Consider the following 26,969-nt stretch of genomic DNA (forward strand, 5'->3'; position numbering starts at 1 on the left):
ATCTTAATTGTACTTCTCAGACCACTCAAACTTAACTGGTCAAAATGCTTTTATAATGTGTAAATTCTTGGATTTATTTAATTTGTAGTAAGTATTATTATATACAAACCATTAAAAGAATCAATCTGTAGGAGATGTTATCATTGTTTTCCCTTGAACTTTCTCACCTTTTAAGGACACGCTTATCTGACGTTGCTTGCTTTGCTTCCACAGCGCTGCCAGCTAATAAATGTCCACACATGGGAAATTTTATTATTCATTTAAAGTTCTTATTGCTCTGATTGACACATCTGAATACAAATCAAAGGACTATATTAAAAAATAATCTTCCCTTCTATTTCTTCTTAGTTTCTCCTTCAGCACACTACAGATCTGCTCACATCTTGTTATCTTAAAATACATTTTGCATTACCTACACCTTGCTTTGACAGAGCACACTTTGTAAGGGCACAAGGGACACAAATAAGATAATATCACATCTTTCTCCATTTAAAGGGTTTCTGTTTACTTCTTTCTCAAAGTGAGGACAACATGCACAGCCATCTCAACATCAGTTACTTCATGCAGATGGTAACTATCCTCCCTCAGAGTAACAGTCCTAATTGCAAGAAGTGAACTGACTTTGTCTGCCTAGTAATAATTTGCCACCTCCTGTCACCTTTCTTGTGACAGCCTCTGCCTTTTTAAAGACAAGAATTTATTGCAGCTTCTCTTTAATACAGGCTATAATCACTGTTTAAATCTTGCTTTACCTCTTCTGTGAAGCTGCTTGTAAATATTTAATTGAAACGTGCTCACTTCCACACCATCAGCCTTATTTTGAATCTGAGCTCAAGAGGTGGGGAGAGTACCAAGAAGTCCAGGCCAAGCCTTAAAAGCATTCTAAATCACTGAAGTCACTATTTAGTCTAACTTTTCTTTTTCAAAGACGGAGTGCCAGTTGGCATTTTCCCTACTATGTGTTGTCTTCATACCTTTTTATTGCTCACTTAACACTAACTGAAATAATCTCAGGACCACAACACAGCACAGCATGTGGACAGAGCGCTAACTTAAAGGCTGTTCATATGGATACAAGTGCTAGAACTTAGAATTGGGTCCTTTTGCTGCTGTTATATTTCCAAAGATTCTTTCACTGAAGAACCATCGGTCATGAAATACAACACTTCAGAGCTGCTAAGTGTGCAAAAGGCACAGAACAGAAGCAATGACATGATCTCTCCATAACTTGAAACCCTCCCTGATCCATATTCTTGACACTGAGATCTGTAAAGTCCTACAAAGGAGAACACACTGGAATCCCATTCCTGCAGGATCTGAACTACATGACCCTGTCCAGACACTGTGTTCACATCTGACACATGTTTGGCACCTCAACCACTGTGGAATTTCCATGAGTTCCTCAGATAGTCTATTCCAGCACTTTGCTAACCATACATGTTTGTCAGCTTCAAATAATGTCCAATTTCTATCTTCTCTGTTAACTGAAACCTGTCAGTGCTTCTCTTTCTCAGCATCAGGTTGTTTTGTGTTTATATTCCAATACTAAGTTCTCCTTAATATAAAACAGAAAATTCAACATAAAACAGAACTACAGAGCAGAACAGAGCTCTCAGGGTTCTTTTCCTGCCCTCATACAGACACTCCATTTATTTTTCTTTCAAGTACAGTTCTCAAAACTGAAAACAGAGTCTTCCATTGACAAGTGGAAAAGGACTACTACATGTATTTCACAGGATCTACCATATACTGCAAATCCTTTGTGGCGATGGCTGCATTTATTTATTCTTTGACAGTGTGATCTTAACTTATCATTTTCAGCTCCCCATGTTCCTTTAGAGCTGCTCTGTAGCTTGCTCTTGCCCAGCATTTACCTACAGAGCTTCTTGCCCATTTGTGCTACCATTCCGTCAGGGGAAGAAATTTAATAATCAGCCTTCTGCCCCCAAAGACAAAACAAACAAACAACCACCCTCTAAGAGCCTACATAGTCAAGGCAGATGACTTTATGATTTAAAGACAGTTTAAATTCTTACTTCTTAGTAACTGGATTATACTGAATCCAAACCCAGCCTGGCTCAAAAATGCAGCTTAAAAAGGAGTCCTGCCCATCCACTTCTTTGATGCTACTGTTTGCTCATCTTCATGGTGAATTAGAAAAAGGAGTTACTTTCTGAAAATACGAGGTCAAAATCAAGGTAAAGAAGCTACAAAGTTAATTTTATACAAGTTATAATCAAATCAAAGTTATCTTACATTTATCACACCTGCAGTTGACTTCAAGTGCATCCCTCAGTGTTGCTCTTACTACTTTAAAAAACACACAGAAAACCATCAAGTGTAGTTCATCATTTAATAGAAAAACACTGCCAAAAGCACAAAAGTTTCATAGATTTATCAAATGCTGTGCTAGAAATTCATTCTGCAGTTAAAGAGTATAAAGTTAAGCCATTGGTTTTTAAAAAGGAATTTATAACTATTTTAAGTTGCACACATCAAGGGAAGCAGCACCATGACTTGAACAACCCCGTTCATAATTTAAACAAATAGGAGCTCCATTTACACAAAAAATACAACTATTATCTGTACCATACTAACATACCTCAGAAAAACTTTATCTTAGCCAGCACATCCTAATTTGTTTCCTCACCCCTGTTGTTTCATAATGCTATTTTGCAGAGTTCTTTGTAACCTAGCTATATTGGCATCCAACTCTGCTAAGCCATTCTTGAAGTCCTCTTCATCTCGAGATGTAAACGTTGAGAAAGAAGATACACTCCATTCAGACTTCCCTGATATATCATCAATTGAAATAAAGCTGACATCACCTACTTCACTGCCTTTTTTCTGAGAGATCTCTTTCTGAAACAGCATTGGAACATGAGACTGAAGTTGGCCTGGTTTGTCTGGGAAGTCTTTTGCAGCTCCACTTGACGGGCTTTTTGGCCTCATTTGGACTTTGTCTCCTGACTTCACTTTATCCCCTGTAATTTCAAGTGTGTTTTCCACTACCTTTTTCATGCAGTACCCAGCACTAAATGTATCCAGAATAGCTGGATCCTTTGACGCTTCACTTCTATTATTCTGTTGCATGGAGTTTGAGAGCTCACAGTTGTAGTCCAGCATCTTACGAGCCCCTCTTGTATGAGGTAGTGTATTAGTTCTCTCAGAGGTGAGCTGTTTTTTAGAGGCACTGCTAGTCAGTGGAATATAAACAGTCTCATCCAACTTGCTTTGTTCATCTATTAAAGTCCCAGAATCACTAGCTGTTTCTGCGTCTTGCTTCAGTAAGGTTGGTAATACTCTGCACGCTGATGCATGGTTCATTCCAGGTCCCTCACCAGCAAACTTTTCATAAGCTTGATTTAGCATTTTTAATTCTCCATCTTTATTTGAGAACTGAAGTTCTGTGTCTATCAAAACATGATCCATTTCTAATTTTTTAAGGTAAGTCATTACTGAAGTATTCCCAGGACACGGATCAGGCTGCATCTGTTTCTCATGGTCATCCAAGAGAGACTTTGAGAGACCTTTTTCAGATGTGGGTTTAATGTTGTCTGCTGTGAGGTCAGACAGAAGCTTGGCCATACTGCCCTGCAAGGTTCTGTTAAGAGAAAATAAATTCAACAGATCTACTATAGTTTTGGTAACATCTTTAAAAACTTGCATATATATAAAAAAAAAAAAACATTAGATTTATCTGCCTGCAGCAAAGTTGCAACTCTCTTTCTATATAGAGTGTCATAAAATAGCAATAGGGATGTGACTATCGTAATTACTTCAAATTCATTTTCCAGCTCAGAAATGTGCCTTGTGGATCCAACTGATGTGACTGAAAGCTTTTCCAAATCATTTCTCCCATTGCTTCTTAAGGAAAAATATAATAAAACAATAAATTATTCTCATTTTCAGTATAAAAAAATAAATACTTAATGCTTTTCTATATATATATGCGGGCCTGAGTGCACACTTATAGCATATATATAAACATGTAATAAGACATCATTATACTACCATCTGGTGGTCAGAATTTAATAACCACAGAAAACCATAATATATCTGAACTAGAGAATCTGCAGTGTTGAATAAAAATATTCTGTCTTTCCATTCAGTATCGACTCTTGCTAAGACAGAAAACAGTTCAGCCTCCTCCGCATGTTATGTCCAAGACAGTTTTATGTACACATTACTCTGTGTGCAGAAAGCTCTGTGAATCTCCAAGCCTGTCACCAGATTTATAGAACACCATGATGAAGTGCACAGCAATAACTCTAAAAAACGAGTAACAACAGCCTTCTCCCACCCACACTCATAATTAAAATCTGGGCATAATCTAACCCAAGGGCATGCACAATTAAGTAAGCGACTGCTCCTTCTCACAGAAAGGGTTTGCTTTGAAGATGGATCTTTCTGCAAGTTCTTCTAATTAGAGACTGTTTTCCAAAACAGCATAAGAGAAAAGAACAAATTCTCCTTCATTCATATCAAAAGTTCATTTCTTTATTCTAAGGCTGCCTGGGAAATATCAGTTGGTATTCAGATCATTTCCCATGCAGCTCCTTACAGGTAGTCTGCCACAGGTGTTAAGACTTCACCCAAGCTACTTCAAGTACCACTTTACTTTAAAATGGAACTAACGTCATAGAGCTTGACAGATTTGTTTTAATAGAATTATATCACTAGAACAGCAAAAGTATGTACAGAGAGAGGTTTCAGCCTACATGACCTCCTACCATAAAGATACTGGTGTAGGACTAAAGATAAGCAATGCCAAGAAGCAAAAACAACGCTTCACCATCAGTACCTGGTTAACTCACGCAGCCGGTTAACTTCTGCATCGCGCTGACGTAACGTTATGCCCAAAATCTTATTTTCCTTCTCAGAAGCTTCCAGCTTAAACTGAAGGCTCTTCACATTTGCTAATGCCTCCTCCAATTCTGAAATGCAAAGAGGAATTTAGCTGACTACTGCAGTTTAAAAATGCTAGGAATAAACAAACCTAAAACACGTACCAATCTTGACCTTGGTGGAATGAATATCGTATTGCTGTTTGTTTTCAAGCAGTTCCTTCTCTTTCCCTTGAATATCTTTTGCAAGATGCTTATTTTCTTCCTTCTGACTTTCTATTATTTTCAGTAGCTCTTCATTTTTAGCCTGCAGCGACTCAAGGCCTTTCAGCGATTCTTTCAGTTGAGTCTGGAGCATCACATTCAAGGACTGCAAAGAAGCCACTACCAGAAGTAAACGTACAACTTTAAGCATGTTGTGTGCTACAGTTTGGATCTCTACGCTGAGTTAAGTTTCTTAGGGAATCTTGGTAACATGACTACAGCTCATGGATAAAATAAGGAGTCTTTTGAGGAAGAGAGATTAAACATGTAAACTTCCTTCTTAGTTATCCATCATCCTCATTGTAGGATGGACACAAAGTAAAATAACCTGCTCTGGAGCTGAGCCCTCAACTTTCAGCATTCATGGAGTAAAACGACCCACAAAAACACAGTCACACAATTAGATCCTCAGCACTTAGCTCAGTTGCCACTAAAGACCAGAATATTTAATGTTGTTATTAATCATATCTGTATACATCTGTATTAACTTAAACAAAGTCTTAACGAAAATACCCCAACAACCACCATTCTCTACTAGTACTTTACATTCATAGTTGCAGCTCTGTCCAGATTTCTTCTCATTCCTCTCTTGCTCCTTGAGTTGCTGGTTTAAGATTCTTAGTTTCCTAAACATGAATTGTAAAAAAGATCATATTCAGAAAGTTCAGAATGGATTCAAAACCAATGCAATTTAAGTTAGTAAGAATAGAATATCACACAATGTTTTACAAATATGAAACAGCTTTATTAATTTTTTTGTTGAATTTCAATCTTTCAACACCAAACACTGTTAATACTGTAGTTTTCAGACAGATTGATATATGCCAATACCACCTAGAGCAAAGGCTCAACCCTGATGCAGCTGTAACTACTAAAATGTCAGCATGAATTGACATTTTCTTTCAGCATCTATGCATTAGTTACATCCTTATATATATCCATACATCCTTACCAGCACATTTGGTAATATTTTTTCTGTGCAGTGTTAATATATTAAGGGCCACAACACTTACACCACAGCAGCGCTAGAATATACAATTTATAACACATCAAAGATCTTTCAGGCATTTTTTTGCAGTAAATGCAGTTACTAACCTACGCAGCTGGGCATTTTCACTTCTGAGAGGCTGTAAAGCTAGAGCTATCTCGGTCTGCATGTTTGTGCTGCCCACTACAGCTGGGAGCAATGATATGCAGTCTTCTATTTCATTCATCAACCTTAACATTTCTGAATCATCTGCAAGAGGTGGGGGGAAAAAGAAACACCTGTAATAGAACGGTCAAAGCGATGCCATAAGATCTCATTTTCTTTTAAGTCAAACTTAAAAAAGAGAATCTTAAGCTGATCAACTATCCTTCTTTATTTAAAACTTTAAAGCTTGACTGTGAAAAACTATGCTCCAAGATCTCGATACATCAACACCCAACACCTCCCCTACCAACCCTGGTAGGATTGCTGTTGTGTCATCTGCCCACACTGCTCACTGTGGCAGAGGAAAACATTGTATACGAAAGGAGAACTGTATCTATCCCTGCTGCTATAATGTTGCAATAACCCAAAATGTGACATCATACTTCACCACAGTGAGGCACCAAGTGAAGGAAATTGTAGAAGGCCACTCAAAGATAACATATTCCAGAAATTGAAGTGCATGCTCACTTAGTGCAACTCTCCCATTACTTCATATAACCACTATAGTGCACAAAGAAAATGTTGTTACCTTGGTCTGTTATCAGTGCTCGGAGCTCTCCCAAAAGGTATTTTACCATCTTTACTTTATGGGCTGCTTTATCTGTGCTTTCTTGTCTAGGTTTTAGGCCTTTCTTTACACAGTTTTGCTGTCTGTTTGCTGAGGCCACATCAAGCATGTTCAATTCACCTTCGCTGATCACATCCTCACTGTGTTCTTCAGAAGCATCATTGCCATTACTTGAGACGCTACATGCTGCCAGACAGTGACAGAGCTTCTGTTCAGTCCCACCATTTACCATTTCATGTGTTTGTAACAGGGCCAGGTGAGCTTTTATGCACCTTATCAAGTCTGCTTCTTTACTCCATTGCGTGTGGTTTGGGGTCATCTCTCTGCCCAAAGACAATGGGGTGAATGTAGGCACTGCAGAGTTACTTGATGCACCTGATGCTACATAAGGCCTCACAGCAGGAAGTGAATTGGCAGACTGTATTTGTGCAGGAATGGAAGCAGCAGAAACCATGGGGAAAGCCACAGTTTCTCCCATCTGTGGCACGCATTCATTGCCACTGTCTATGGGAACACCCTGCATAGAGAAGATACATATTAAACAGGAAATTAGCATGATTTACATTTGATCTTAAATGTTACATGTAACATTAAAGCAGTTTGATGTCTGTTGTGTAAGAAAAAAACCAAAACAACACTTCAGCATCTCTGGCTTTTTTTTTTTTCTTTTATAACCATTCATCCCTTGAACAGAATCAGAGCAGGGAAAAAATAAAAAGAACACAGTTCTGGCTCAGTATTTTCAACTGATGTATTTCTAAAAAGTCAAGGAGAGCACTAATGGCACATGGACTGCCTACAGGTGGAAGTTAACTCTACAGCCTTCCAGTTCCAAAGTGCAAACCCATTACCATCTCCCAAGGCAGATGCTGGTGCTCTCCATTAGTTTTACTTTATGCCCTGAAATACACACATTTTAAAATGTGGCTCTAAGATACTACTCAGTATCTGAAGACATAATTAATTAGGTCATTAGTAGGGGAAAAGCCACATATGAGATACAACTGCTTTAATGAGGAGTTGGATAGAGATTCATACATGCATTATTGATAATATAATTCTGAACAATAGCGAGTAATTTCCTACACCTTTCATGCTTCCTGTCCATTACAGAATTCCCCATACAGAAACACCTTCCATTTCACTCTTTGGTATCCATGTATATAACATTTTGAACTGCAGTATTTTTTCCATCATCTTTCTACAGTACAGCTTGAAATACACTAAGATTTTTCATAATGGAAGAATTACATAAACTCAAAGTCCTTACAAATCAGCGCATAAAGAAATAAACAGTGCTATTTTAAATTGCTTATTAATAATCTAAATCAAACTTTTACTTACAGCCTGAGTAGATAAGGAATGAGCTGCATGCTGCAGGGACAGGTCTGCTGCGGAGACAGATAATTGGTAATTACAAGCTGTAACACTGGGATATCCTGAAATGAAACAATGCTGTCACAGATCAGGGCAACCTGGGGCAAAACTTGGAGTACAACAGCAAGCCCTACATTGACAGTCCCACTAACCATGATTTGAGGTAGGAAATGAAGTCACAGTAGGTATTTCATTATTGCTCTGGGATGACTGGCCAGTTATCAGAGCCATCTGGGTTTGCACACGCTCACACAGTTTCTCACGTATCACAGGAGACTGTTGACTGCAAGGCACATGAGTTGGTCGAACCAGTTGGTGCTGTGCTGCGCTAGGAAGCTCTTTCTCAGTAGGTGGCGTGGTAGATGAAAGAAGTTTCTTAGCTGATATTGGCACTAAAGAAAGAGAAGTTCAGTTGAGTGTTTTGTTCCATCTCCTGGACCTACACACCATAAAGAAGCATGGAGTCTCTTAATGTTTAAGAAAAAAACAAGCCCAAGGAAACCTGCTTACCAATTTCTTTTCGGACGTAGGGAGCAGAAATGCTTTTTTTCAATCCTTTCTTCTTCAAAGTATTTGCTTTGGTTAGCAAAGGTTTGGAAGTAATTTTAACAGATGTTGTTTTCCCACGTTGTTTATGGATAGTCTCCTTTCCCGCTGTTATTCAAAACAAAGGCTGGTCAACAAAACAAATCACAACAGCCCTATGAAAACTTAAAACATAACTTAAATTCTCAATAGTTACAACCTGTAGCTTCATTTTCTAGGATATTCTTCAGTAAAGCTGCACAGCGGTCAAGTCCATTATGAATAGTACTAACCTGCACACAGAACACCTCAGTCAGAAAACAAGCATCATTGCTTTCTTTCAGTAAAACAGAAAACTTTCAGAGGGAGGCATTCCCCATCACAAAGCATAACTAATGTGGTTATGCTTCTGGCACAAACAGCATAGGTGTGTTCACACAGTAAATTCTATGCCTTACTAAGCTGCCAGAGGCAAACTTACTGCCAAGATGATTTGCAAGCATCTGCAATGTTCTGTCCAAATACTCTCAATGGCTTTGAAGGAGCTACTTTTAGCCCACATCCAGTATCTAACTTAGCATCTTTTTTCTTGATGACCCATCCTTGGAGACTTCCAAGGTGAGGCTGGATCAGGCCCTGGGCAACCTGATGTAGCCATGGTGTCCCTGTTCATTGCAGGGCAGTCAGACTAGACAGCCTTCAGAGGTCCCTTCCAATCCTAAGGATTCTAGTCCAGTTTCCATTCTCTCTAGATAACAGATGTGACTGTATTGAGACACCAGGGAAATTACCTGATCATCAGAATCAGTGGAATAGAGGCAGTACCCAGCCTCCACATCAGAATGACATCCTTTTCTTAAGCCAGGCCTGAAAAAAACCAGTCACATTCAATGTTCAGAGCACTTCCTTAACAGGTAAAGCTCAAAAATTAATTCCAAAGTTACTACTACTCAATAGCAGCAAACTAGGAAAAAAAAAAAAAGAAAAAGAAAAAAAAAAAAAAAGAAACATTTTATTAACAGATAACCTTCTCTTTCAGCAAGTTCTAAAGCCGCAACCACATCAGTCAGCACACGAACAGCTTACATACAAGAACTCAGTCTTTACCGAACAGCCTTTAGCCCAGTTAGCACCGATACGGACTAAACCTATAAACACAACGTGCTCAAGTGCTCGCTGTGCACCCAACCCCAGAGAGCGGCCGCGATTCGAGTCTTACTGTTTCCTTCCATCGTTTTGCTTTGCCGCTCCCACCAGCCTCCCAGCAGACAGCGCCTGTTGGGAACAGAAACACACGCTCACCACCGCGGCCTGGCTCCGCTCCCAGCGAGCACCCGCCTTCCTGGCCGAGCCTGGAAGCTCAGACGGCGGCCGGACCCCTACCCCACACCACGGAGCGCCCCGCTCTGCCCCCCGCCCCGCACGCACCTTGCAGGGCCGCACCGCCCCAGCCCTCCCCGTGGCCATGGCGCCGTTAACACCGCCCCCTCCGGCGGCAATGGGAGCGGGAAGGAGGGGATTGATGGAGGGGAGGAGCTAATGGGAACCGGGCTGTATTGAGGCTGCGAGAGTGGTCCAGCTTCAAAGCAGGCTTTAGAACAACCAGCCAAGTGGGATTTCCATCAGCGTTCATCAGGCGTGCTTTCATTACATCGTTCTGCTCGAAAGCTGCTTTAAGGAAGTGCTGTATTCCGTGTGTTTTGTTGGAGCACACGTCGCGTTTTGGTTGTTGCAGCCCTTAGAGCGCGTGTCCCGCATGGCACGGGTGCACGGCTCGTGCCGGCCGTTAGATGGAGCCACCCGAGCAGGGAATGGCGGCACTTCATGGACTGAGCATCAAAACGTTTTTACGGGCACTAACACTGAGAAAGAACATGCATGGGAATAGCAAACAGAGGATCTGCCATCTTCTTCCCATACAGAATATCAGGTGCCATTATGTCCAAAACCAGCACCTGCTGCCTGGCTTTCTTAGTCAGGGAAGCACGAACAGAAAACACACAGTGCCATATTTCTCTCATATCCTTGGTTTTCTTTGTCTGAATACGAGGTAGTAGTGAAAAGGCACTGACCTGTTCCCTGTGACACAAGAAGTTTGCTGGAGTCCTTTAATTAACAGTACAAAATCAGCATGAATATGAACTAGAAAGACAGAGCCAGGATATTTTGTATCATGCACTGAGTGATGCTGGAAGCAAGGGAGCTCTTCTGGGCTTCTCCTCATGGCTAAAGGCAAAGCACTGCAGAAACTCCTTCAGCAAGTCATTAGGTGAGGCTACACCTTTTGTCAGTGATTCTCCACCTGCCTTCCCTGGTGTTTAATCTGTTGTGAGCTGCCTGGAGAGGAAAAGGGTGAGTAGTCTGTTACACATATATTGGCTCCTTTGATCCCTGAGCAAGTATAGTGAATTCCCTTGTTGTTCTCATATTTCAGTGAGAAACAATGCCTGGGTTAGTCAATACTGTCAAACCCCCTGATTCCTAAGCCTTCTATTCCAACTCCTACATTAGCTCAAAAATCACAATACATCACCTTCATCCAAGCCACTGTAAAACATTCACAAGTTTACCACTCCCATTTGATTACACAGCAGGGCTAAGAACTCCAGCCAACTCATTTCTTTGGTAAAAAAAGGCCCAATATCTATTATACTTGCAAATAATTCTTCTGGGAAATAAACATTTTATGCAATCTGTAATTAGGCCCAAATACTTGAACTGGACTTGGCCTTGGTGTTTTGCCTTGTTTTCAAGCGTGCTGTGCTGATAAGGAGCTGGATGTATAGAAAGCATTAGAGATATCAGAAGTTAATTGGATGGATGAAGCACACAGATGAGTGCAGTTAAAAAAAGATTATAGCAAGTGTTTCATTAGGAAGATGTGGAAGCAAATGGTGATTATAGAAGTCTTAAAAAGCATAGGCAAAATTAACAGTGAGCATACAGGAGAAGATGCCTTCTGTAACACCTGAAAGGATGTTAGTTTCATAGATGTACAGCCTAAGCATGATTTTAAGCCTGTTAGTAGACATTTGTTCATGCATCATATTTCTTTGGCTGCAGTGGTGAGACTTCAGTGAGCAGTCGATGAAAGAATGAAGACTATCACTCTTCAGGGCCAAAGGAAGCACAGCTGAAGAAATAATCTACTTTCAACTGTATAGAAACAGGTAATTCAATAGTATTTGTCATACCCACTATGTTTATATTAACTGCACAGTATGCGGACATAAAGGTGAAGGAAGATTATTTCAACTGAAGAAGTAGTTATTGGAAAAATAGCGACAGAATAATAAATATAATTGAAAGCCTATGGATGTAAATTGATAATCCCTCATATACGTGGCCCAGAAGTAGGGAACGTATTTCCTGCTCTTTGATGCTGGACCTTTATGACCTCTGGTGTGATATTTTCCATTCTGGCCAAGGCACCTCTTCTTTGTGTCTGGTTTACTGGAGAAATATCACCATAGGCCACAAGAAATGTAAAGTAATTAACACCCATGGCATCAACCTTAAGAAGTCAAAATAAAAGAAGGCAAGCTGAGGTCTCTCCTTCCTCTCTGAGGCTGGATCTGTGGTACCTTTGCCCTTCATGAAAGAAGTTAGAATAATCTGCTCTTGAAGAAGTCCATCATTTCCATAGGACATTCTACCTGCCACAGCCTAGTGGCCTGAACTGCACTGGCCCTCCCAGAGACCAAGAAGACCCTTCTCAGCTTAGCCTGGAGCCCCTTCCCAGCCTTCCCAAATATGTTAGAATATGCTAAGAGTTTTTAATCCAGGTTTTACCTCCTAGGTCTTTGGGTTAGAATCTTTGCCCTTTAGCCTGCCCACACACAGCTAATTCTACCCACTATTTCATGTGAAGTACTGTTATAGTCAGGAAGGTTAATGCAGTGGAAGGACAAAACAGAAGCAGAACAGCAAAGAGACCAGTGCAGATAGGGTGGTATTTCAAAGGAAAAGTAAAGATGCTCACCTGTCTCCAAAGAGCCAAGCTCACAAGAAGAACTCCACAAGGGAAGCATCTCCAACCACAGATCCTTTCCTGATGGGGGTCAGCCCTTAGATGAGGTCTGAGAGGTGCAGCCAGGCTCCACCCCTTCTTGTCCTATTGGTGAACCGCCCTCACCTGTGCTCCTGGGGCTGACTGGATCCTTTCTGCTACGTGCTCCATCAGTGGTTCAGGCCATGGCTCAATAGTTCCAATGCAAGTACTTTCCCTTTCTTCTATGCATCAGCAAAACAATAACACAGAGATTTCAATTTTCATTTTGAATCAGTGTTAGCACCTTATTTGCTGTGTATCTCTTTGTCCCTGAGGCTGTCTGAAGGTAAGCAGCTTCATTTCTTTATTTCAGTGTCTTTTGAGTGTCTTCTGAAAATATTCACCTTGGCTGCATGTACAAATTCATTTATATCTAGATGCATATGATTATTTTTCAGCTTTATTGTCCAAGCTGATCTGAACAGGCAGGTAACTTTAAATGTGCTGCAATAAGACAAAACATAATGGTAAAAACATCATTTTTCATTCTGTTTTTCCCTTTAAGGTGTTTTGTGATCCAGCACTGTACCAGCGTGAAAGCAAAAAGAAAACAACAAACTGAGTACTGGGCAAACTATCATGGGAATTTAATACCATTTATTCTGATGCTGAGAGGACACAAATGCAATTGAATATGGGCACAGTAATTTTGTTTCTTTTCTGTGGATTATTAAGAGCAGAAACAAAGCTCAGCTGCTTATGGAGAATGAATTAATCTGAGAAAGTGCAGACAGAGGCACTTACTCCTCAAGAATATTCAGTTAAAAAGTTTTACTGGGGGTTGATCAAATTGTATGATTTTATTATCCATCTTTCTATTTTATTCGTTATGAGAAGTTATTGTTATGTAGAACAGTTTGTGCACCTTACTTAATAAGAATGAATTAAATTAACCTATATGGAAACATGAGATCTTGATTTAACATAGCACAGTAGTGTTGATATGAACAAAAGCTTAACAGCAGTGAGGTGTACAAAGGAACTGTCTGTTAGAGAGCATGCTGTTGGGTGAAAGCGTCTGCTAATGGAATTAAGCAGGCAGCAAGTTGCTGTGGATGTGAAAGCATACTGCTGGCAGTAGGGAAGGCTCTGCTTCGTGTTCCTTCCTCTTCCAGTCCATTCCTACTTGTCTTCCCATCTTTAATCCTTATGCTGGTAAGGTGAGCTGATCACTCCCTCATACAGCACTGGAAGCATTAGACAGAAATAAAACAAAACCCAGTGCCTGGGCAGTAGAGGCATGCTGGCTTTGCATCCTGTCTTATCTCCAAGAAAGAGCAAATAATTTGCAAGAGACATAATTTGCAGAAGACAACAAAGAGGAGCTGGCTGTTTTTAGGCCACCATCTCCTTTAAGTAGAGAGGGGAGGACATGAATGTTTATTATTTCCCTATTTGTAGCCATAATTAAGGAAAACGGTAGCCTTGTGTATGTATCCTTGCACATATTATCTGCTCTCAGACCTTAGCAGGTTGAAATGTGTGTATAGGTGGATGGATTTAAATGCTGAATATACTTAATGCTCAGCTGTTACTGACTTCATCCCAAGGATATATCTTTCAACAAGCATGGGAGGTCTAAATCAGTTATTTAGTGTAAATTCCTTGCTTGATCTTAATTTTTGCATCTAATCTGACAGTGCAACTGCTGAAAACTTCATGAAGTTGTCTCCTTCAGGCCTCAAATGTTTTATTTCCTACTTGTCTGATGTATCATCAAATGTAGTTTTTGCTTATGTCACCTTGACACCATGGGAACTGCAAAGTAACAACAAGGTGAAGGCACAACAACACCTGTACTGTGCTGGTGTGCGGACACACGTCTCCTTCCTGAACCTGGCTCTGCAAGCAGGGGAGGAAATCATGAAGTTCATCAGGAGCTGATGGACAGCTTTAGTAGATGAGCTGTGGATAAAATATACATCCAAGCTGCTGTTGGCACTGGGTTTTACAGCAATCAGATTCGTGATTAGTAATTTAATAACAAAAAATAGCTAGCAAAACTTTCACTTCATCAAAAATAGGCTGTTTTAAATATTGCTGAACACATAATCTTCCTGAGACCAGTGTCTTGACTTCAGACATTTAGTGTGAGTGCGAAGGTACCTGAAGGTGGAGATCATAATGTGGCAGAGACAGTGAGGAATGTGGAGCATGCTGACTAACTGAGGCTGTGCTGTGACAGCCCAGCAACTGAGGTTTTCTGGGGGTACCTTCCTGGGGCTCCTCAGCAGGTTAGAAGTGCTGCTGCAGTTACCTTAGAGGGGCTTGTTGCTTGATGGATAGCAAAAGCACTTCTCATGTATGCCTAAGCCTTTATGTAATCTTTGTGCTGTCCAGGAGTGCAGTCAGTGCCCTGAGAAAGGGTCTGTGACAAGGGTTTGTGTGCTGCCTTGTTGGTAGACCTTGCTGCACTGAGCATCTTGAGACCATCCGCAAAGCACACGTGCTAAGCCAGTGATCTCGCACAGGCAGCTGTCTTCATGCAGTTCCATAGAGGTTAAACAGGGGTAAGATTGATGCAGGGAAGATGGGAACACAGCTATATTTTCTTCTCTCCTTGCTGTGGCTTTGGTATAGTCAATCTGCCTGATCTAATCATTAATTCTTGTGTTTTAACTGGGAAAACTGGAACTTAGTGGCTGGGGAAATTGTTAAGCACAACAGGAGAGTCTTGTAAGTTTTTGTTGCCAGTAGACTGAAGGGAGCCCAAGCTTTACGAATCTACATCTTTACATTATTTTAGCTAATAACACTGCAAACTATCTTAAGTATTTTGTTTTGGCTTTTAATTCCTTTCAATTCCTTCAATCCTTTACTGTAACTTGAGCTCTGATATTGCTGTGTCAATATACTGTGAAGTGGAAAGCCCAATTGAATAGAATCAATCCCTAAAATCAGAAAGTAAGATTAAAGATCATGTGTTTGACTTGTATTATTAGACTCTAGGAAGAGATGTACATTTCTCAGATGAGAAGAGAAACTGGGAACCCAGAGAACAAAAGTGAAGATGAAAGCAGCTGAGAAAGTAGGAGGTGAATGAAGGAAAAGGAGGTGGGGAAAGTTTGAGAGAGTCAGATGGTTTACTAGGAAGGCAAAAAAAGGATCAAAGGGTAGGAAGCCAAGTACTAGAGGAAAGAACATAATTTTCAGCAACTGGGGAGAATACTAGAGTGGAGGAGTTTTAATGGGGCACAGTTGGAAACTAAAAGGAACTAAATCAAAAAAATGATAGTAAAACAGAACTCGTGGAGAAAGCAGCAGAGAAGAGCAAAGAGAACTGGATGCTAAATGGAAGATGTCATTTGTATTAAGGTGGTGACAGTGAAAGCATGAAAACAATAACAGCTTTGGCTTCACCTGTTCTGTGAGATGTGCTGGAAATCCTATCAGTGGCGCAAAGAGAATATGCTTTCTTTCAGTATTGCCTTCAACTGAGGCTCTTCAGAAAGCTGGTTGAAGCAATTAGTACAGCTGCTTGGTTTAATATTCTTTGTCTGCTGCTCTGCTGGATCTCTTTTAGTCTCAAATGCAGTACTTGGGCATGTTTCTTTCAAACAGCTAAGTCACAAATCAAAAAATATGTGAGCATCTCCTGGTAAAAGTGATCCTGCTTTTAAGGACTCAGCTTGGTAGCAGATTGGGCAGGAATTGGAGAGAATCAGTAACTATTATTACTATTTTATTATTATTATTATTATTATTTTGACTAGTTTTTCTTGCAGTTGCTTTTTGTTTTTGTTGCAGCCTTACTCTGTAGTTAGTGAAGGGATTTGGGCTCTTCACATGGGATTCTGCAGTGGAGTGTGTAATTTCCTGATTTTCTTGGACGTTCGTGCTCAATGTGATAAGCAAAATCACTTTCCACACTATTTTTTTTTTCTACTTTAGTAATAATTTCTGCAGGTATTTCTGCATTCTTTACTGTGTTATGTTCCTGTGATTTCTGCCCCCTCCTCCCTGTTTTGTCTCAACAAATGTCAAGGTTTCTATTAGCTGTTCTACCTTTGGTCCAAGGCAAGAACATGGCAGAATAGTATTTTGGCTACTAGCAGGGGGAAATAGGTAAGGGATGATGTATTAGTGGAGAGTTACTGAAATCAGCCTCAGACCCCAGATATTAAGAACTGGATGGAATAAACTGTCTGGCATGCAGTCTGCAGGAAGGCCTCAGAGGTAGCATGAAAAAAGTCAGTGTTAATGTTGAATTTTCAAAGAGGATCCTTCAGCATTTCCACTTTGTTCTAATGGTGTGACTCAGTTTTGAACATGGTTCTGTGCAGTGGAATGTCAGCAGTATGTGCTTCATGGGAAACCTAGAGATACCTAAAAGGAAACCGATGAAGGTGGAAAACAGTGGTGGAGAATCATGCAACCTGAAAGGGAGATGGAAATAACAGTCTTACTGCTTTTACTGTGGAAAATCCTCATGCTATTCCAATGGTAAATATATGGACAGTAAAGTGGGAGGGCTTTCACGTGCTCTTCTGGCAGTTACATGGAAGTTCTCTATGGGCCTGTTGCTTGCAGGTATTGGTGATCCCTTTGGTGCTGTCACCTTGTGGTCAGGGCTTAAGTCTGCAACCTTATTCACTGGCTCCGCATACTTTATGTGACAGATGGTACATAGGATGTGTGTTGTCAGCTCCCTGCTTTAGAATACAACAATCTTTGTAGTTATGCCCTTCCTTTTACCTCTTCAGCCAGCAATCTGGAACTGAGAACCATGTAAACAAGGATGCTGGGTTTCCTCCATTGTCCTGAAGTTGAGTTTTCCCCAGTTTCCTACATTTTGCTCAGTATAATTCTTTCTTGCCCATGTTCCACATGGCAGTTCAGCAGCTAAGGCAGGACTTTCTTGCTCATCTCTGCTGGGGAAGGAAAGATGTTCTCAAGGAAATGTTCTGCAGTCATTCTGTTTGCAAGGTGTTAATGTTTACCCTCCTGTTAATTATCAAATTTGTTTAAATCTCATCTATGTTGGACAGTGATTTGAGGAGCTCTACATTTGCCCTCAAGGGATATTGTTCAGTAGCTGCTCAGGCTTTGGAGAATGGAACTTCATTGAAAATGGGGAGATGTTGGCATAGAGGTAAACTGCAAGGGCCTGAAGGTAGGAAGGTTTATGCACTTGAAACCATGTCTATTTTTTTTCCCAGATTACACCTGCTGATCTAGTAGAAGATACTCCTTGTCTTTACAGATCTTCCATGTGGTGTTTGCTGGTGGAGTTGTTGGCATGATAGCAGCGTGAATCAAGTTGTAGGATCTTTACCTTTTATCCTATTTGGTTTTGCTCGTTATCTTTGATGTGTTACAGCCTGTTGCTAGTCCACCTTTAACCTGCCATTGGTAAAATACAGTGTGTGAGAGAGTGGTTTTAGTAAGAATTCAATTTTCTCTAGCTGCTGTAGAGCAAGGGCTGGAACAGCTGCAAGGTTTTCCTAAAGGTCTAAGGCACAAGGAGCATTAAGGTAATGGAAAAGCACTTCAGAATTACCTCTTTCGTTTCCACCCCCCCCCCCCCCCCCTCCCCCCCCGCAGCCACCCCCCCCTTTATTTAAATAAAGGTTAACTGAAATTGAAAGACGATGCAAGAGAAGAAGGATTTGTGTGTGCGTGTGTTTTAATGTTTTCCTTTTACTTGGATTAAATGGCTGTTGTTAATTCAGTTGGTGGTTAAACATCTAAAATTTCATGGCTAATTTAACACAATAATCTTTGCTGAAAAAAACAAGTGCACCTGAGTCCTAAACCTCTCTGATAGTTTAGAAGTAACAGTTTTTGAAGTATTTCCAAACTTTGCCATGCCTTTCATACACAAAAACCCCGATTTATTGTCTGTGGGTGCTTTTCACTTCAGTGTGGTCTGAAACACAGCTCTTCTTATTTTGCTTTTTACCTTCTTCAATGATGTAATTCCTTCTTCATCTGAAGTGTAAAACCCGTGTGGAGGAAAAAAATATAATTGTCTATGCTCATTAATCCCCTGATTCTAATTATACCCAGGGCAGGATAATTATAGCTTGAACTCCAGGCTGGCTGTACAGGTCTCATTGAATTTTAAAATATGTTTCTGACAAATGGTTTTAATTAGATTCAAGTTATGGTGCTGTTGTTTTGTGGATCTGATCTTCACAGGCTATTTGTCTGGGATGGTTTGTAAAAAAAAATAAAATAATAAACTTCCAAAGAAGTCTCTATCCCTGGAAGAAGTTGCTTGGAGAGTGGTCAGTGGTGTACTTGAAATATGCAGCAATGGTGTTTCATATTTGCATTCTGAAAAGCTTGGAAGGGATATTTAACTTGTGCGCTCTTTTACTAGCTCTGAAGTCTTAGGCTAATGATTCACATTCATATATTTTAAACTAATGCAGATTTATGGGACTTCAAACACAATGAGCCATATGCTTGCTTGAGCAGCAGAGCGTGGCGTGAATAAGACGATTGAAACACACTTGCCAAAGCGCCTGATGTGTGCTTTCTTGCACAAAAGAAAAAAGATCTGTATGTTAAAATACTGTCACAATTTCAGATCCTTAAAGGCTGCAGAGCACAGTGATCTAATCCAAACCTCGCTGAAACTGGTGAGGATTTTTCTGTTGCTTTCAGCAGACGTTAAAACAAGAAGTTGAGCCTTATCCAAAATGAAGAGTGAAGAGCGTGTTAAAACAAATCAGCCAAAGAACTTGATTCTGTGTAATTAAAATTAGTAGAAAATGAAAGTTATCTCATTCCTTCCTGTGAAGAAATATTTTGGAGAAAGGATAAAATGTCAATTAACTCTCAAGTTACTCACTTAAAAAGAAAACCCAACCAATCTGGAGGAAATGTAGACATGTGGGAGCCTCCTGCACTCTGTGCATTTGGGTGCCCCTACCTGAGCTGCTGACCAAAAGAGAGGGAAGTCGATTAAAATTGCATCCCAGCAGGAACTTTGCAGTAAAAACTGAGCATCTGCGTTCTCCATCTCCATCACTACAACAGTGCAGGAAAGATGGAAGAGAGATTTTTGTCCTTTTTTTTCCCTCTACTTGCAAATAAGTAAAGCCTCTGAGAAGGGTGCTTTGGCAATTTGGTCCCAAAGCAACTCCTCTCTCATCTGCTGCTCAGTAGTGATCTATTTTTAGGTGGTTCGGATAAAATTATTTACAACCTCTGTTGATTTTGCCAGAGGATCAGAGCTTTTGAAGACTTTCTGTGTAAGCACGGAAGTAAGGAGCATGTGTTTGTTCCTGGGCTGAGAAATAAGGTGTTCTGGTACAGGGGGCTATGTGTTATTCAGCAAGCTGCTTTCCCATGCACATACAGTTCAGCTCTGTGAATCCCCTCATGAATCACCTTCTTGTTTGCTTTCTACTCTCCCTGATTAATTCTGAGTTCCTTGGTGCTGATGTTTGCAATGGGAGGCTGTTCAGAATGCAAAACACCTCTCAGGACATACCCATTGCTTCTCTTATTTTCCACCTCTTTCACACCCTTTGGCACTGGAAGTGAGAGTGTGATCAGAAGCAGAAAGCTTTGCTTATGGGCTTGTTTTTTTCACATGGATGCAGCTTTTCATCTACTGCTCATCTATGACTACAGCTTGAATTGACACAGAAAACTTGATTTTCTTTAAATAAAAAAAAAGCATCTTATTTAATTGGACCTTTTTTTTTCTACTTCCTTGCTAGGGAACACAGTCATTTGGTTTCATCATTCTGAAAACATGACTATTTTTTTTGATGAGTTGAATTATTTGTAGTGACTTGGAGTGAATAAAATAAATAATGAACTTTTACAGTAGAGGGAGCAATAGCACCATGGCTGCTGTGTTCCTCTCAGTGGTTTTACAGCTTAATGTAGCAGATATATAGAGAAAACAATTATCTGGATGGAATGATACGGTCTCTTCTGTTGTAGTTTTCCTTATGATTCATGTCAATTATTAAAATAATACTTATAGAAGAAGCAGAAAGTTTTGCTTAGGGATCTGTCTTAAAATACAGCTGGGCAAGCTGAGCAGTAATACAATGTACACCTGAAAGAGATTTCCTCTTTCAAGAGATACCTTAAAAATTATGATTAGTAAGATCTTTACTATGTAATTAGCTTATTTGGTGCCTTCTTTTAAATACCTGTAGTAAGGGTGAGAGCCCTTTGTGTGTGCTACCTGTAGCTAACAGACCTTCCTGGTGTTGCTATGGAAATTGTGGGGTTGCATTGTGCAAATGCTGAATCCTCTGCACGCACAAATGGGACTGAGTGGTAGCAGTGGCTCAGCATCCCTTTGTTCAGCCACATGAGCCTTAAGCAGGAGGCAGAACAAGTAGGAAATGTTTTGGGAGAAGGCATCTTAATTCAAGAAGTATCATAAGATTTCTGCTCAGTGTGCTATGATATATAGTGATGCGCATCAGCTTTCCTTGAGTGAATTTAACTGCAGGTTGAAAAACAGAAATCAGTGCTATTACTGGGCAACCTGTTCTCATCAATCCTTTGGGTGATCTCTTGAGAAATGCCTCTTTACTCCAGAAATCTATCTAAATGCTGGTCTGAGTTATACCTTCTGCACCATCTTTACTCCAAGGAATTACAGGAAGGACATTTCTCCTCTATGGGCTGGGATTTCTAAATAGACCATGGGTCCTGTGACATATCGTGGTGGCTTATTTAGGTTAGAGATGTGACATCCCAGGAGGTAGTTCAGGCTGAGAGACCAGATCTTAAATGGCAGGAGAATGGTTAGAAAAAGGCCTGAGGGTTACAAAGGAATTAATTTGATTTTTTTTCCACCATAAAAACAGAAAAGAAAAATTAAAAAACAGGCAAATTTGGAGTTTTTTGATGGGGAGCCTTTGAATTTTGAGATTGAGACTTCCCAGTGAGTTCTGCTGTTTGAGCTGTAAACACTTCTAAACCAGGCTTTGTCTAGAAAGTACATGGCAAGATAAGGTTCTGATCCCAGTGCAGGCTCTGGTACTGTAAACATGGGACACTCTAGACAAAAACTGTAGGAATAAAGCTTTTCTCTGGTGGTCACTGGCAATGAAGAAATGTTGATCTCCAGAGTGCTGCCTTTATGAAATCACTCTCCTTACAAGAAATTCAGGTCGTAATCTCTTTGGAAGGTGATTAGAGGAAAGAAAACAGGCTGAGACAGCTCAGTGCATGATGGAACTGTCAAAACATTGTCATTTATTGTACCTGACTCATTTTAAAAGCCAAATCAGAACTGTGTAAATGGCTCCCATTCCTGGCATAATTTAAATAGAATATCATTGATTTTGTTTTATTTAATTTGGCCATCATGCTACCATACTGGTGTCACTTCCATTTTCTTGCTAAGGGCTGCTCATCAGTAATTCGCAACAATATCCCCTCAGTTCACTTTCACAATTCAGCATTGCCCCCATACCTGAGCCCTAACTTGTCTTGTTCTGCTATTACAACATCCTGGTGATACAACCATGGAAACATTGTTTTGTCTCTGTAACATTGTTATAATTACATCATAAAGTCTTGAAGTAATTAGTGTTACAATAATACACCAGAAGAAGGCACGATAGATGCATGTAGTCCATGCTGGAGCATTTGGTAAGATTTGACTGAAGCTTGTTTGCAGATCTCCAAAGAGTGGTAGTTGCTAATAAGTGCTTACATGCTAATTAATAATCTCAGCAAAGAAAACCCAGTTCCTACCTTGTCATAAGTAATTGTCTATTTCTGTGTAAACTCAAAAAGAACTGAAAATTGAAGCTATTTTTAACCCAGAAGGTGACTAGAAAATCTGTAATCTATAAACCAGTTAACTCTTCTCCATACTGATCTTTGAGCATCTCAGAACTCTTTATAAACTGGAATGAGGGATCTTTGCTGTTTTTTTTAGGCAGATAAGTATCAATATAACTATTTTATGGAAGTGCAAGAGAGAGAGACAAAGAGCTGTGAATAGCCTGTGGTCATTTTATAAATCCAGAGTGGAACTGTTACAAGAACCAGAGACTGCAGTGCACTTTTAGGAACTCGTGTTCATGAATACATGCAGTCACTCTTGCATATGAAAACCATCCAAGGGCTTTAAATACAAAGGTAAGGTGGTAGTATTTGAAATCCTATAAATGGCAGAATATCTTTAGGGCGAAAAGCTCCAATGCTTTGTGTTCATTTTCAGTACACTGACCCTTAACCAGTGCTACCCTGCAGTCAGTGTATCTGGAAGGTGTAGAAGAGCACAGGGCTGGAAGAGACCTTCAGGGTCTGCCTTGACTGCTGACAGCTGTGGCTCACAGTTGTGTCTGACCAAACTCCAACTCCTCCTTCAGCTTAGATATTTTGTCTTTTTTTAAGATAGTAAAGAAGATGGTGGGGAAAAATGGGGCTTCTAAAACATAGGTAGAAAACTGCCAATTTCAGGGAAACAAGTTTTGCTCTAAAGAATGAGAATCTCCAAATGAGTCAAATTCTGCAGTTCTTCTCTGCCTGAAATCTGGAAGAAAGCCAATGGCAATTTTGCTGTAGCTGGAGGCACTTCCAAAATGAGTGAAGAATCGACTGCCCCGGAGCTTCGTCTGTCTTTCTGTTGATTTCTATGCAACCTCTACTGAGGCTCTGAAGGCATGTGTGCCTGCGTGTGTAGGGATGGTGGCCAGAGAGCTGTGTCTGTTGAGCAGCCTCAGCTGGAGGTTTCTGAAACCATTTTGTCCATAAATTCCTTGGAGGCTGCAGACAACCTTTTTCTTTTTTCTTCCCCCAGAGGGAAACTATGGAGTTGACTTCTGTTAGTTGAAAGTTCACAGCAGATCTGAGTCAGTAGCTCCTCTGCCTGATGTTAGTGTCTAAAAATGTCCACCCACACTGCTACAGACAGAGTTGCAGCATAGCAAGGAGGCAGCTCCAGGCCTTGACAAGGTGCAGCAGACACAATCATTTCATTAGGGATTTTTTAAAGGTGGTTTTCAGGGGCTTTGGTGCTTCACTTCTACAAAATTATGCCTCACTTCACTGGGCTCCTGGCTTAGTTCCAGCGTAGTGATGGTTCCCATCCCTTCTCTCTTCCTTCTCACTTGTTTCCTCACCCAGGCTCACAGGAGATAGCAGGAACTCCCAGCAGGGAGGAAAGAGGTGTAAGCACACGGTGTCAGCCTCGTGCTTCTCTTCCCAGGTCCAATGGGGACTGAAGCAAGCACAGGCAATGCTGATGCACTGGAGAATTCAGCTCCCACACACCGGAAGGTTTGGAAGCATCAAGCTCTATTTTAAGTGTGTGCTGTTTTGTTAGCATACCATAAACCACAGAAAGTGTTATGAGCCTGAGGAGGGGAAAAAAAAGCTATGTGCCCCTGGCAAGGTTGAAAAGCCAGCAAGCTTTCCTTTCCTTCAGGGAGCTGTGTTGGAGTATTTCCTTTTTTCTAGTGCTTTTGGAGTTTTGTTTCTTGCACCACTAAATGCATCACAGCAGAAGCCAATTCAATATTAAGAATAAGCACTTTGTAGTTTATGTACGTTTCAATACACTTCATAATAACCTAGAAGATGAACTGAACAATGAGGTGGTGAAACTAAGCAAGAAGCCATAGAAGACTGGGAGGATATCTGGAAGGATTTAATAAAGCTGGATGATAAACACATGAAAATCATGAAAATGAAATGAAAATTGAGGGGGGAAGTAGTTGCTTATGTGCACTGATGAATTCTGAATTAGCTGCAACTTCACAAATGAAAAACCTTGGTGTTGTTATGAGTAGTGTGAGGTCTAATATGTGATGCAGAAGAAAGCAGCAAGAACCTCTAGCACATTAATAATGGGTGGAAGACTGAATTTCTGCACAGTGCATTTTCCTGATGCCACTAAACAAATGTTGCATTTAATTCAAGCAAGAGAAATGACTAAACTTCCTAAGATTAGTACCAGTTCAGCAGTTTAAATGGTTAATGAATTGTGCTTATCACAGTAGAAAACTTCTTTAATCTAGTAACTTAAAGAAAATAATAGCCATTGGGAAAATTGTTTAGTAGAGACTTTTGGTCTTCATTGCCAAAATCAGTTATCATTTGGTTTCCTTTCATTAGGATTAAAAATAAATAAATAAATAAATAAATAAATGTTGTGTGTGAAACTATCCTTTACATTGACTGCATAATCAACACTGAAGTTTCTGTTATGAACACATACATACAGAGAGCAGGGAGGCTGGCCTTGGTAAGAGGTTAAAATGAAAGGATTAAAATGACATTAGACAGAAAAAAATATGAATTTGTGGGTTTCAAATGAATGAATGATAATAATGACTGGAGTGTTTACCTCTGTTGCCTAGGAAAACCGTGCATGTTTACAGTATCAACATTTGAATCTTAAATTCATTTAAGATGATGTGCTGTTCGATTTTATAACAGGTGATGATATTTATCTTTGAGCTGAAAGCCTTGCCCTGCAGATATTTGCCATCAGGTATTATTTAGTACTCACAGAACATTAGACTTAGAGCAGGTGTTGCTGCTTTTTGGGTGTCACTCCTGTGATCGGATGGGGACAAATGTGGCTGTGTCCCAGAGGCAGTACCTGCAGTGCTGGCTGGGAGCAGGAATTTGTGCCTCTTGGGCACCAAAATACTTTGCTATAACTTTGACTCTTCATAAATATGAATGTGGAATTCACCTCTGTGCGAAGGATTAGCCAAGACTCCTCACATGAGCAAAATTCACCCTGAAATGGAGTGTCATTAAGCTGTAGAACTAACAATATATTGTGGAACCATAATGAATTTAGGCTTTACCTGTAGGTATGAATATACTACTGTCCTGTTGCAGATAGGTTAATTATTATTTAGTGGGGTAATTGTTCTCTGAAAGGTCATATTTCATGGCACAAAGAAGCCTTAGAAATGAAAGTACGATTCCTTACTCTCAGTATTTGTTTCTACACAGTATGTATTTGTTGTTTGGTTTTGGCACTGGAGTAAAAGTATTTTTCTTTGGTGGTATACAGAGGTGAATATTGCTTTGTGCGTGTTGCATGGGCACAGGTTTGGAGTATTTCCAGTAGCAACAACTGGACAAGCAATCTGTATTTGTTTCACTTTCAGGACGCTTGGCTTGTCTTTAACAACCATCTATTTAAAAAAGGAAACCTCCCTTTGAAGCAAAAAATACCATTTTCAGATAGAGGGTCTGAATGTCACGTTTTGAACACAGTGTGTTCTGAATTCTTTCTTCCTACTTCTGGCAGAACTGCTTCAGTCACTCTTGCCAAAACTGTGTGTTACAGCAAATTTATTAGATGTTAAGAACTGATATTAGCCCAATTTTACCTTGCACTGAAACAACAGAGGTTCCCCAGCTTTCTCTTTCTGGTTATTTGTATAGTATCCTGAGCTTCCTACTACTGCCCAGACAGCTCTACTCAAGAATTGAAGTCCCAATGAAACAAGTTATGTCTTGTCTAATCGGTGAGACAATAATGCATATGAGGGCCTTTGTAAATGTCTGTATGTGTTTTGCAGTAGATCTGCTGGTCTTCTGGCAAGCTAAAAACCATGTTCTTCCAGGACCAAAGAGAACTGGTCCAAAGATGCAGGATCTCAGTAGCCAGATGGCCCATGGCCTCTGGCTTGGGCTCTTTGCACTTCTTGATCATGAGCTGTCTAGAGATGTCTGTGAAATAAAGTTTGTTAAAATAGTCTAGTGTGGGCTTGGTCTTTTCCAGATGTTCACCAGAGCACAGGGATGAGCTGACATTACATAGCCAAATAGAGGTTGGTACTTTTGTACAGTGGTTGGAGCTGCTAGATTCGTGGTATCACCCATAGTGATAGAGAGCTTCCTTTTTAGCAGATATCAGTGCTTCTAAATGGATCCAGATGACCACTGAAGGTTTACCCTTTGAAGGAATGGAGTACTTCAGCTCCAGCAGCTGCGAGGCATTATGGTTTCAAAGATACTCAGAATCTTGTGTGGTCCCTAAGAATTTATAGCTCTGCTTTCCTGGAGGTAATTTTGATACCAGCTTCTATCAGTCTGACAGGCTGGGCTGCAGAAATACCTACTCTGAGGACAGCTCTTCTACTGCAGAAAGCAGTATCTTTTGTCATGTAACTGAGCTCCCTCTTGGAGGAAGTGCCACCAAGGCTAGGAACAGTGCTGTACTGAAAATAATGCTTTCAG

At 40.3% G+C, this 26,969-nt stretch overlaps 1 protein-coding gene across 6 annotated transcripts; it reads right to left on the minus strand.

The window, feature by feature from the left end:
• Positions 1-2,339: 2,339 nt before the first annotated feature.
• CCDC14 (coiled-coil domain containing 14) lies at positions 2,340-10,255 on the minus strand. Of its 6 annotated transcripts, none has more exons than XR_014947908.1 (13): positions 10,202-10,255; positions 9,993-10,048; positions 9,565-9,640; positions 8,994-9,066; positions 8,759-8,902; positions 8,401-8,640; positions 8,216-8,262; positions 6,833-7,388; positions 6,207-6,348; positions 5,658-5,737; positions 5,013-5,217; positions 4,805-4,937; positions 2,340-3,604 (listed from the first exon to the last, which is right to left on the minus strand). XR_014947908.1 is itself a non-coding variant. In XM_015868643.3 (13 exons), the coding sequence occupies exons 1-13, from the start codon at positions 10,238-10,240 to the stop codon at positions 2,647-2,649; spliced, it is 2,763 nt and encodes a 920-aa protein (XP_015724129.2). In that variant the 5' UTR covers positions 10,241-10,255; the 3' UTR covers positions 2,340-2,646. The 6 variants fall into 6 exon arrangements, 4 of the variants coding, with proteins under 4 accessions (XP_015724129.2, XP_015724128.2, XP_085408452.1 ...); XR_014947907.1 differs by having other exon boundaries at positions 8,216-8,310; XM_015868643.3 differs by having other exon boundaries at positions 5,013-5,231.
• Between the last annotated feature and the right edge of the window lie 16,714 nt (positions 10,256-26,969).

Source organism: Coturnix japonica, chromosome 7 (assembly GCF_054131305.1).
Source record: "Coturnix japonica strain WE chromosome 7, WE-NBRP24, whole genome shotgun sequence".
Classification (NCBI taxonomy): Eukaryota; Metazoa; Chordata; class Aves; order Galliformes; family Phasianidae; genus Coturnix; species Coturnix japonica.